We start from the raw sequence: 13,301 nt of genomic DNA, 5'->3' as shown, positions 1-13,301 counted from the left end.
ATTAACTTCGGTTGCCCGAAGCTATAATAACCTTCACACACATAGTTCGTATTGCAGCCATATGCTGTAGTAGTCCGATCTAAGTAATTTTTTGGGAGATTGCACTGTTGCTTTAAACCAAGCTTCATGGCAAGTTTGGTTAAGATATGTTGTCAAATAAAAAACTTTTCCATAGAAGGACTGCATTTTGATCGAACAGTTTGTATGACAGCTATATGCTATAGTAGTCCGATATGGAAAATTTCTTCAAAAATTATGGCGTGCCTTTAGAAAATAATATATGCCGAATTTTGTGAAAATATCTCGTAAAACGCAAAAGTTTTCAATACAAGCACTTTTTTTCGATCGTGTAGTTTGTATAACAGCTATATGCTATAGTAGTCCGATATCGGCCGTTCTGACAAATGAGAGCTTTCTTGGTGAGAAGAGAACGGGTGTGAAATTTCAGATCGATATCTCAAAAATTTACAGACTAGGTAGTATATATTAGGTTGTAAAAAAAAGTCTTGCGATATTTTTATTCAATTTTCAATTGTTCATTAAATTTTTTTTTATGACTCATGCCCAGCTCTTGACCGATGCTACGGCTGCTACTATGCCGGTCTCTTTCGACCAATTCAGCGATTTTATCGCAATTTTCGACGACAGGCGTGGCGCATCTTCGACCACCTCTACACCAGAACGAAAACGTTGAAACCATCGTTGTGCGGTGGAAATGGAAACTGTATCGGGTCCATAAACTGCACAAATTTTATTGGCGGCTTAAGATGCATTTTTGCCTTTATCGTAGTAGTACTGTAAAATGTGCCGTATTTTCTCTTTATTTTACTCCATGTTTGCGACGCTATAACTCACGAACGACTTAATAGAAACAACAATCAAGCGCGTGAAATGAGCTTTCCAAAAAGGTATAGCATGACCCGATGCGACGTATAAAACTAGAACTACGCGCTCTCAGCGCCAACCGCAAGACTATTTTGACAACCTAATATATACAGACAAACATATAAACGGACGAATGTACAGACGAACGAACGGACAGACCGCCAGATATGGCTAAATTGATACAACAAGTCACACTAATCATTTACATATACAACTTATAGAGTCTCTTACGTTTCCGTTTCGCGGCAAACTTAGTATACCCTGTGCAGGGTATAAAAATATATAACTAAAATATCAATATAAAAATAACCATAATACACAATTAGAACAATGCATGCGTTCAAAAATGCCTGCATCTACAACAGCACAGCTCAGCAGCGTTGGCGTTAGCAGCACATGACAAGTGTCAGTGTTCGTTTATAGTTCGTTTGGTCGCATTCGTCAGTACAGTATCAATATAGTGTACAATCAGCAATAACGTTTGTGCAATCACTTGATAATACTCGTTAGACTGGTGTACCCGGAGGGACCGTTGCTGCCGCTAGCACTGCCGCTGCCCACACGACAACGACCGCAACAACAAACTTCGCGCAGCACATCCAGCATACCGTTGCCATCAAAGTCATCCATGTTATTCATGTAAACACCTGAAGTTAGGTCCTCGTCATTGCGTGTACCCACAAATGCCTTCAGATCCGAAATCGGAAAACCATCACGATAATAGCACTTGATCGTATCGTAGGCGTCCATGATGACCGAGATGAATAGCGACAGCACAACATATATGTACAAAGAGATGAAGGAGTACAGATAGATTTGACAGAACCACCACAGCCAATCAGCTTTGGACGAGAGCGTTGCGAAGGTGGCGAACATATCGTCACCGTTAATTAATGAGAACAGACACTCCGATGTGGTGGCGAGCGAACGGAACTTCATGTGATACGGACCGAGTATAAGCCAGCCGCAAAAGGTGAAGCCGGCATAGATGAGCAGCGCGGCGAGCAGAAAACGTAGTATTTTGGGTGCGGCACGTTTTAAGGTCAGTATGACGACGTTGTATGTCTTGAAGAAGCCGAGATAGCGCAACACGCCGAACCACACAAGCAGATTGCCGATGCCCAGAAAGAGTGAGCAGGTGTCCCATTGATCCACAACAAGAAATTTGCGTTCGATTTGCTCTTTCAGTGATGAACCGATTATGAGCAGAAGGTCATTGATGATGATCATCACATACCTAGTCGATGAAAGCAAATAATTATTATAAAAGCGCATTTATTTTTCACGGCTTGGACTCACCAAAAGTTCACAAACTCCATGCGTCCCTCGAAGCTTAGCTCTTTGTGGAATTGCATGCGGAAGAAGTTCACCGTCTGGCAGCGCAGCAAATAGGCGCGATAGAGTGCGCGCGAGCACAGCGCGAAGGACAGCAGGCACACCAACAACACCAGTATATTCAGCATGCTACGCAAAGCCTCATCGAATTCGGCATTCGAAATGAATTCGATATCACCACGGCAGCGCAAGCGTTGCGCATCCGCGTCGAGCGACAGCAGCATTTGGCCGTCGTGATCGCGATTGTCGAAGAAAATCGTTACAACGAACTTGTAGCAATCGGGCGCAGATAGCGGACCACCGTATGACTTGAAATTCACCGTTTTAATGGCGAACACCAATGTTGCTTTCACCAGCGACGAGAAGCTCACCTCCACGCCATTCTGCTTAAGGTACGCCTGCACGCCGAGCGTTGTCACATTCGGTGGCAGGTACAGACAGAACTCGGTGATGACGGGATTGAAGATGTACGACTCATTGAAGCCGAATATCGTGCCCTCGCGATAGTTGTAGAGGCAGAGATGCAGCGGCGCCATTTCATTGTTTTCGGTGGGATAATCGTAGGGACCAATAGAGCGACTTACATTGGCGTAACCGCGCACCGCATAGTCAATGGTGTCATAGAAATCGGATTTTTCATACAAGGCGAAAGGACCCACGGACGGTGGATAAGATTCCACTTCGCGTGACGAGTCCCAACCGCGCAGAAACAGATGCGAAAACGCAATGCGATTGTCCCAGGTATAGTTGATGTGATTGTAGCGTGAATGCGCGAAGAGGCACAGTTGCATGGTCACCAAGATGATCTTCACCACCTGCAAGGAGTGAAGAGAAATTTTTTAGTGAATTAAATTGCATATTTAAAAGACACTGATGTGTCGAGGTGGAGTGACGTCACGAAAATTTATTTTCAAACAAATCTTTTTCTCATCATTTCTCATCATTCATAATAAAAGCTGCATTAATGATATTTTTTATGTGTATTTGTAGGTGTATGATATGGCAGCACACTGATTTCCAGCTAATTTAATTGATCTGTGAAAATTTTTCATGCAATTAAATCGTTTAATTACTTCATTTCTCAAAACAAGCATATATGTACATACATATGTGAATGGATTGGTGCCTCACTATATATGAATATAATACGTACTACATATATGTGACGCCTACGACTTTCTGAATGAATAATTCTCTACTAGACGCTTGCATAACATTTTTATGGATCTATCATCATACATGGTACAAAATGAATACAGATTTACATATAACCTAAACCGACTATATTATAAAATGAATGAAAGTCGTAAACCATGCAAAATATACACATACGCCATCAACTGCATCGCAAACTAGACGCTCAGTTTTTGAGATTTTACGCTGAAATTTCGCACATGTTATTTTCTCTCCAAAAAGCTGCTGATTTTTCAGAATCGCCGATATCGAACTACTTTAGCATATAGCTGCCATACAAACTGAACGATCAAAATTTAGTTCTTGTATGGAAAACTTTTTTATTTTACAAGATATTTTTACGAAATTTGGCACAAATTATTATCCAAGGCATCGCTAAAATCTCCGAAGAATTTTTTCAGATCGGACCACTACTTCATACAGTCGTCATACAAACTGAGCGATCAAAATTTAGTTTGTATATAGAAAACTTTTTTTTTTTTTTTTGACAATATATCTTGACGAAATTCGGCATGTATAATTGTCGATCTGAGAAAATTTTCCAGATCGGACTACTACTGCATATAGCTGCCATACAAACTGAACGATCAAAATTTAGTTCTTGTATGGAGAACTTTTTTATTTTACAAGATATTTTTACGAAACTCGGTATGGATTACTGTCTAATGCGATGCTAAAATATCTGAGGAAATTTTCCAGATCGAACCGCTAATGCATATAGCTGTCGTACAAACTGAACGTTCAAAACCAAGTTTTTGTATGGAAAACTTTTTTATTTGACATAGATATCTACACGAAATTTGGCATAGATTATTATCCATGACATCGCTAATATCTCCCAAGAATTTGTTCAGATCGGACCACTATAGCATATAGTTGCCATACAAACTTAACTACCAAAATGCAGTTTTTGTATAAAAACTTTTTCATTTGTGCAGAGCGTCCATAATGGTACAGCCAAAAATAACGGTATTTCTTGTTTCATTATAAATTTAAATATAATTATTTCAAATAAAAAAATTTTAAAATTTTTAAATTTAATCGTATAAACTCATGAAGGGACATGTACAAAATTCGATAACTAAATAATACTATTTCAATTTCGGAGAAATATATCATAATTACAATGATTTACACAAAACCTGCCATTAGTATTATCAATTAAGATAAGATTTTCTATCAATTTGGCTATTCATTAAACGAGCTTTAGACAAAGTGACAGCGATGACGAATATATAATACATCCATATAAATTATGTGACCAATACTTTAAAGAAAAAAATAGATAAATTCATCAATGAGTTATAAATAAACAAAAATTTATGTATTTATAAACAAATATACTCATTATTATTTATATTTAAAAATATGCTGTGGTGAATATGGACAGATTGAAGGAAAACGAATTTCAGCGTTGAGAGAAATAGCTGGTTGAATTATTATTGGCATAAATTTTAGTTATATGTATTATGATATTAAAAGGAGAGAAGACGCAGAGAAAGACTGCCTCCTCTACCGTCAATAAATCGTCCGGACGGTCATCATGACACCCTCGTATGAAATTAATAAGTGGTGGTAGTCTATAATGTTACCAAAGACACATGCAGGAGGGAAGAACTCCTGAGGAACAATGCTTCCCCTGCCTCGAAGGTGCGTAAGGCTAGAAATACCACATCCGACAACAAACCAAGTAGCGGTGCTCGAAGTAGTGGACTAGTCAAAGCAAAACCAACCAGTAGGACCAGTTTTCCCGTTACTTAATCTCCTTACCTATAAACCTTTTTTTTATAAAGATCTCATTTCGCTATCAAAAGGCTAGGAAATGCATATGTTTACTTTATAGTCCAACATGTTTCAATATTTATATACAGAAAAGATTATTTAGATTAAAAAAGAATTATTATCGTGACGAAGTACTGAGCATACTACATTATCTATTTTAATTTAAAATATTTAAAGCATTGGAAAATTACTTACAAACAATTGAAGGTAGCGCTCACGCGTTTGAGGAAAAATACTTTAAGTATAGTGAAGATAACAGTAAATAACTGATTATTAGACACAAATTAATTACAATATAAATATCTATAAATTTTTTTTTTAGAAAATCGTGATTCACAAGCGTCCGTACATACAAGTCCGAGCATAATAGTTAGTAAGTGACTAATTAGCTAAAAATAACGATGAAACAAGTTTATTTAACCAATTATTTAAATTGCTATTTACCCAAAACCCAAAAGCTATTGTCTAACTGGAAATGAGCGCTGTCGAACAAAGCTAAATGGTGTACTTGTTAGTTGACAAAAGATAAATAACACAGGGGGATAATGAAAATGCGCATGTAACTGTAAAATTATATACTTAAACCGAGTCTTGAGCATTTTTAAAAAATATTTTTTAATACCTCGCAATATTTTTGTAGAAAATTAGCAGTGACCAGCGAAAGAAGGAAAATTTTTACACAAACTCCTACATTAATCAAATATAAAGGAAAAATATGACATACATGCAATATACATATATACATACACATGTACATGTGTCTCGGCTGTGTCTGTTTGCCTTGTAGTGGCATATAGCGCCTAGTCGCATTTTACTCAGCAAGATAATGAGACGCAAACTGTACATTTAGTTCACGTTTGCGAACGTCTTTACTTGCGTCGCCAGCAAAGAAGTATTTTAGATTAGAAATGATATAAATATTTGCACATATTCAAACATTACATATTTACAATTTGATAAGACTTAATACTGAGTTAAATGTGGTGTGCATACGCATCACATGGCATTAAACTATGAAAACTTGTATATGTAGAGGGTTGAAAGTGTTTTGAGATTACTTGCAGTTTGATTTACTGGTAAAATTGATACAAAATAAAGGGCGATATGATTTCTTTAAAAAAAATATATATACATACATACATTTATATACTAAATGTTAAAGAAATTCAAATGCTTTTTTATTTAATGGGAAATGCTTTTTTATTTAATGGGAAGAACAATCGATACAATAAAGGACCGATGATTCCAATATCCTCTTTTAAAATCCGCAAGGTTGTGGTTTGAGACAGTCCCAATTCCTGATAAACGTCTTGGAATCGACAAATTGCGATTGTTGTTGTTGCAACGGGTACCTAATCCCGTTATGATGGTAAGGATTAGATAAGTTGGAAACGTGCTGTTTCGACATATATTTAATATCTCAGGGTTTATTCCGGATAAGAAGGAGTTTAACCTGCTACAGCATCCAGAACAAAGCTGTGCAAGGGTCACAATTGACGACCGCTCAGGTAGTTCGTAGTCCACCTTTTCAGTACTGGAATGAGCGCAGATTTTCCGATGTCTTCAAGTAGGGTTGAGGGATTGACTATGTTAAAGTCTTTTGACAAGCCCAACGCTACGAGGATTGTGCTCTCGCAGGGCGGTTTTTGGTTAAGGCCATGATATAGCTCCGATGCAACCGTAGTTAACAATTTTCTAATTTATTCATACTATACACATAAATACATATATACTATACATATGTACGTATTATGCCGCTGACTCAATCACAGGTGCCAATTATTTAGTTCTCGTTTACACAGACATGGTTTATTTGTTAGTATTATATTATTTAGTATTTATTCAAATTATTGACGTATTTGAATATGTTGGACATACAACAGCTGACAAATTCATTTAGCACATAGCCGCATGGTGGTACGATAGACAAAATATCGAAGCGAAATGTTTGAAAGTTCAAAAAATTATACAGAAATTACATGTAATATAATCTTATCAAATGTTTCTAGGAAAAAAGGTTCCGAGGATGAACCCACGACAGCTGGTTCTATGTAAACGAACAGATGTTTAATTGAGCAAGAATTGTCAACCCGGCGGCATTATTTTAATAAATTGTAGAAAGTTGTATGTAATCATAGTACATTCGATTATATATTTACGGATTTGTGACATATTTATTACAATATATGTATATATGTTTGTCTGTATTATTTAGATTTTTGCATGAAGATGCTTAAAGTATTGCAAAAATTGTAGGCGTGTCTTACAAACTGATTCATACGTTTAAAACATACTACTGCTACTGCTCCTTATCAATTACCTTCACGCAGCAAAAACACAAAAACAAGCGTTTTACAAACTAATTTGCAATCCAAAGCACAGAGGTTGGCTCCAGTTGCATTGAACTGTTTGTTTTCACAATGAGTGTACAATACGCTTGTACATATTTGTGTGTAAATTTGTACACCTTGCAGTTCGTAAAATATTTTTGTGTCATCATTTGCATTCAGCGCACATATTGACGTGCCTTTATAAAACTGCGGACAATTGTACGTATGCATGTATTATATATAGGTGTGCAGGTTCATGTAATCATTTGTAAATTTGTTTTTGATATATAGCTTGAGACAAAAGTGATGCTTTAAACACCAGCTTTATTATCGTTACTTGCTGCTACATACATAGTCTATGTATATTTGCAGGCCTACAAACACCAGTGCATGACGACAATTGAGCAATGTGTTTGCATTTAAGGAAAAGTTCCACTTGGAAAGGTGGGCGGAATGTATGAAGTCACACTTAAGCCAGACTTATTTATACGAAGCCAATTAACGAGTGTACTGCAAATATATAAATATACATACATATATGCACTCACAAGCCGTGTCAATAAACCGCAAGCGCAAAATATTTTCGTATGCGCATTTAAATATTAAAATGGAACAGTAAACATTTTTTTATTTTTATTTTAAATATCCACTTATATACATATACATACATATGTACATATATGTTTGTGGAAGTGTTAATATATAATCGTGCTATAAAAAAATAATTTTTGTTGTAAATGCCACGAGCGCTGTGTAATACTATATGAGGAAAAATCGCTAAACAATAGATTACAAGTGAATGTGAATTTGTTTGTATATAGCAGCTATTTGTTTTTTACACATACATATAAGCATAGTTTGGAGCGTAGTAGGCTATATGGCATACACTACTGTCTTTTAAAGTCCCAGCAACTTCATATTTACATATTTGAACTATAATTAACAAAGAGCACAAATATTCGATAAGCACTTCCTGCATGCAATCATTTTTTGGGAAAATTACTTCCACCAAAATAAAAGCGATTACAAGCGTCAATAAATTTCATAATGAGCCACCTCGGTTTCATTGAAAACAACTTTTAATTGTGTATTAATTTACTACATATGTACATAAATACAACAACTATCGGGGGATATTTATTTGAAACATTGTCAGCTATCATTTATGGTGTTGGGTTTTTTAATTCTTTTGTAAATAATTAATTTCCTTGACTATGCTACAGAATTTTGTTTCCGTTGTCAAAGTCAAAATATACAAATGTCTCAAACATTTTCACTCATCATGTTAATTAACAAATGCAGCTTATTTACAATTAAGTTGCAGAAAGGAAATTTACTTACTTGAACCACGAATTTGTATGGAAATTTGCGACGTGCATGCCATTTCTCGATCGGATTCATGAAGAAGAATTGCAATTTTCGTCGCATCCGCTCTTCATTATAAGAGGACATAGGTGAAGCACCTTCCATGTTAGTGGAGCCTGAAGGCTGTTCATTGCCACTCTGCTCTGCGCCATATTGTATCGTGGTAGGCGCGAAAACATTTGGTCGTTCGTTTTCGATATTAATGTTGCCACCAACTGTAGCTGTTGACCTTGGCTTATTTCTATGGTACTCATCATCGCTTTCGCAACGCGAATTTTCACCACTGCTTTCACGCCTGCTACTTTCACCCCGTTGCACTCCGTCAGCAGCACCTGTGCCACGGTTTACCTGCTGTTCTACGTTGCTGTTACGCAGCGTTGCGTCATAGAGATTTGTTTGGGGCTGTTCTTGTACTGTTAGTTGTTGGGGAGCAGCTGACGCTGTTGCTCCACCGTAACTCTGCATCTCAATGCACTGCAAGAGTGTTTACTATGAGGTGGGGTTTGGGGATTTTTTCTTTTGCACTCACTCGTAGCAAAAGAAAAATCACCAAAGTGTTTTGTGCTTATGTTTACAATCGTCACTTTGTTCGCAGTGTAATTGCTTTTTCACTTCCGTACGCGTTCGTATAACTTTATCAACTAAATTGCGAAATCAATGAAAATTTAGAGACAGCACTTCGTTTAATTCTTTGTTTGTTTTTTTGTTTTTGGAGAAGCAGCAGTAATCAGCTTTTTACGTATCTTATATTTTTCTGCCTTTGTGTTTTGATATGAAAGTTAGAATAATTAAATGACCTGCGGGGAAGAGGAATATCTATGAAAATTTGACAGTTGTTGACAGACTTCGAAAAAATTTGACATTTCGTGCGAAAATATCGAAAAAGCATAAATGCATTGCTCCGGTGCAGGGTGTAGCACATACCCCTTTTTCAGAATTCATTTGCAAAAATTAATTTACACGGCTTTGTGTACTTTTTTTTTAAATATATTCAAGTTAATACTTTAGAATTTAAGTAAGTTATGTGCATTGGGCGAATCTTTAATTTTATTTACAGCTAAACGCTGTTGTTTTTTTTACTAGTGCACAATAGATGTCGCTGTTCGAAGTAGTTACGTATTTGTATTTTAGTGTTTATCAACGGCAACACGGAAGCGTCTTGACATCTTTGCAAATCATTCTTCCGCCAAGTATTTCTTTCATTAAGTGCCGGTAATTTTTAAGAAATTTATTCGTGTGACGTGCTATAATTATTAGTAAAACATTTAGAGTAGTGTTATTCAGAGTGTAAAGTGTAAACGAATTAATACTATGCTGCCATTAGCGTTGCATTGGCTTTCTTGGTCAAGTAACCACCGAAAAGTGCAGACGAATTCTCAAAATATAAAGAGTGTTCCATCAGAGCATCCGGACCAGAATGTAAGTGTACACTTTGACGAAGTCGTTTTTTATATTATCGAATATCGCTGCTAAAAATCGCTTGGCGTCTTTTCCAGTGGTTCCAGTTCAAAATGTAGGTGGTGCTTCGCCAAGCACTATCGCGGAGGTCACTCCTCACTTTTAAATACGTAGCTACAATCATGTAAACACTAGCGGTAAGTGCTGTTTTGGAAATACACTATTAACAACAACTCCGCCGCGTTTAAGCTGCTTTTACAACATTAAATATTTTGTACTAATTCCAGTTAAGGTTATGTATACTTGCTTACACATACATACATTCACGCCAAACGATATCTAAACTTCACAAGTATTTAAGAAATATATTAACGAGTGATAAATAACACTCCAAATTCTTTCCAACTCTCATTCGTTAGTGGTGGCGTTGCAAAACGTGTCTTTTTACCCAGAGGCTGGAATCGCATATGTTATTTGTCTAGGTTAACAGTAAATTCTTGTCAAATTAAAACATTAAGACAAACAATTATTAATCGTTTTAAGTTTTTTAGATGGTAAGCCAACAATTTGCTTATTTTTGCAACACTTTCCTCTTCACGCACTTTTGCTACATACAGACACACACCTAACACAGCGGGATGTAATGCAAATACATGACAAATGGTATTTACACATTTATAATTATATATATTACATATTCTGTTGTAAATTAATGTAATTTAATTCATCTAGCAGCTGTTTAGGTTTACAATCATTCAACTTATTTAGAATATGTGCTGCTGGTGTGATGAATACCAAATTTGCCTGCCTCCGCATGTGTGAATTTGATAAAATTTTATTATAATTTATAGTGAATATTATAATCAAATTTTTTTTTAAATTTATGTTTAACATATATTCTTCTCTGTAATGTTATCTTTTTCTAACTCTTTTGTAATTTTTCATATTCGTTTCACTTCAGGAAAGCAATAAAAAACGCTTGACTTTCAAATTTTTCGATACTTTGTATTGTTAAGCGATTAGCATTTCCTAAAAGCTTAGATGGCCCTTGTCATTCTACACTTGTTCTTGCAAGTTTTTTAAAACAGTTTCAAGCCACGGTCTTTTTCTGTTTTGTGGCTTTGCTGTGCTGGCGCTCTTTGTGTTGAGCTCGCTCGGTAATCATGTTTTCTGTAGAACTATTCGCTGAAGCTGTTAATGGTCGTAAATTAGATTGAGGCGGTATATTTTTTGTTGTTTTTTACTGGTGATAATTTTTTAATTTTATTTATTATTTTTTTTTAATCAAGAAAATATTTATTTTAACTATTAGTGAAATTAAACAGAATTTGTTGGAAGTGGTTGAAAGTGGATTAATGTGATTAAACGCAGATTTAGTAGAAAATATGTTTGAAAAATAAAAAGAAAGTAAAAAACTAATTAAAAGTTCATAATTTACTTTGAGAAATGAAATATATTAACCTCACTTTTCCCTTAAAAATATTATGCGTTTAGGTATAGAAAAGTTACAAAAAATTGTATGCTTTTGATATTTTTAACAAAAAAGCAAAAAAAAAACAACCTTTAAACTTGCACTTTTTCTAGCGCAAGAGGTCATAAAAAGATCTTTTTCTTGATATCTCCTATCACCACAGCCTCTATTTTAACAAACTTTAAGAAGTAGTACATACCGGACGAATCACTACATCTTTGACGATGATGTTAAAATGCCGAAGGTACAGACTTGATGCAGCCAGAATACCGCGCTCCGAACTATAACACTATGTATCCTGATGTATCTTATCCAGCATCCATGTTAAGAAGAATAATAGACCGCTCTGCAGGCAGCTTCTGCTCCAATGTTTTGACAGAAACCATTTTCTAGAAACATCAGTAGAATATTCCTCTAATATTCCGCACCTTTCGGCGATGTCCTCTCCACTACACAAAGACTCCACAAAACATAATGGGCTTGAATATGGTGTCGTTCAGCCTGTGGACAGTTATCGGTGAGAGACCGCATCTTATTGCCAATGGCTCCTCTACAGCAGCACAATGCAATCGAAGTCTTTTTTTGCTCTCTCTTCGATTTTCGGCTTCCATGAAAGCTTCCCATACAGGATGAGCCCTAGATATTTCACTGTATTCGCTGGTTGTCTTCCACTCGCGGCGATCATTTATCTTCTAGTGATTAAAAGCATCTCGGTTTTATTTGTGTTGATGGTGAGATCGTTTACGACTGCACAATTTGTTACGAGACTGAGATATCCCTGCATCAATTCGTATACGGTACTCAGGAACTTTCCTTTGACCATAAGCGCTATATCGTCTGTCATAGTAAATCACCCTGAAGCCACGATTTTCAAGTTTTTTAAGCAGGTCTTTAACGACCAGGATCCACAGAAGAGGAGACATTTCGTCGAGCATATTTGTTTTTCCCGTCCGTTTCAATCACTCTATCGCACAGAGGATTGAAAATGAGGTGTTTGAGGTTTGATTCAACTCCAAGACCGTCCAGAATAGACACGACTGCTTCCGGCAGGACGTTATTGTAAACTCCCTCTATACCTAGGAAGGTTTCAATAGCGAATTTCATAAGCCTAATGGCTTCCTCAAGCCATGACACGATAGGTACTATGCAGGGCAGTATCTACTGACTTGCTTTTACAATAAGCATGTTGCACTCTTGATAAATGGTGTAAAAAGACATAAAAAAGAGACAAAAAATATTAAAACAACAACGCATAATTTTTCACACCTCTTTAAAGTATCTCTACATGCCATTCTTTAATACCCAAACCCTTTGTACTGACGGACATCCTGCGGATATGCATATAAGCACACACCGCTTTGCTTTTAATTGAATTTGAAAAATTATTTTCCAATACTTTTCAACAAATGCTGAGCACTTGAAATGTGGGCAAAACAATGAGTTGATAATTGAAAGAGCGCACGGTTCAACGGCTCCTTCGAAACCCTCAATGATTCGTCACATTCCATGAATGCATGCACAATTATTTAGAACACCTCGCA

At 36.2% G+C, this 13,301-nt stretch overlaps 2 protein-coding genes across 2 annotated transcripts in view; one reads left to right on the top strand and one right to left on the bottom strand.

Annotated features, from left to right (window-relative positions):
* Positions 1 to 930: 930 nt before the first annotated feature.
* On the bottom strand, positions 931 to 9,696 carry LOC108966709 (mucolipin-3-like). The gene is made up of 3 exons (XM_018929732.1): positions 8,868 to 9,696; positions 2,185 to 3,035; positions 931 to 2,122 (listed from the first exon to the last, which is right to left on the bottom strand). Exons 1-3 carry the CDS (start codon positions 9,354 to 9,356, stop codon positions 1,375 to 1,377), a joined length of 2,088 nt encoding a protein of 695 aa, XP_018785277.1. The 5' UTR covers positions 9,357 to 9,696; the 3' UTR covers positions 931 to 1,374.
* A 538-nt stretch (positions 9,697 to 10,234) lies between these two features.
* LOC108966804 (ankyrin repeat and BTB/POZ domain-containing protein 2) overlaps positions 10,235 to 13,301 on the top strand; it is a 112,433-nt gene continuing 109,366 nt past the window's right edge. Inside the window, exons 1-2 of the mRNA XM_018929883.1 lie at positions 10,235 to 10,310; positions 10,388 to 10,486. The gene's annotated coding sequence lies outside the window, so the exon portion shown is untranslated. The remainder of the gene's footprint in view (positions 10,311 to 10,387; positions 10,487 to 13,301) is intronic.

The sequence above is a fragment of the Bactrocera latifrons genome, unplaced genomic scaffold (genome assembly GCF_001853355.1).
Source record: "Bactrocera latifrons isolate USDA-ARS-PBARC rearing strain unplaced genomic scaffold, ASM185335v1 scaffold_17, whole genome shotgun sequence".
In the NCBI taxonomy this organism is placed as follows: Eukaryota; Metazoa; Arthropoda; class Insecta; order Diptera; family Tephritidae; genus Bactrocera; species Bactrocera latifrons.
This window is presented reverse-complemented; position numbering and strand designations above follow the sequence as displayed.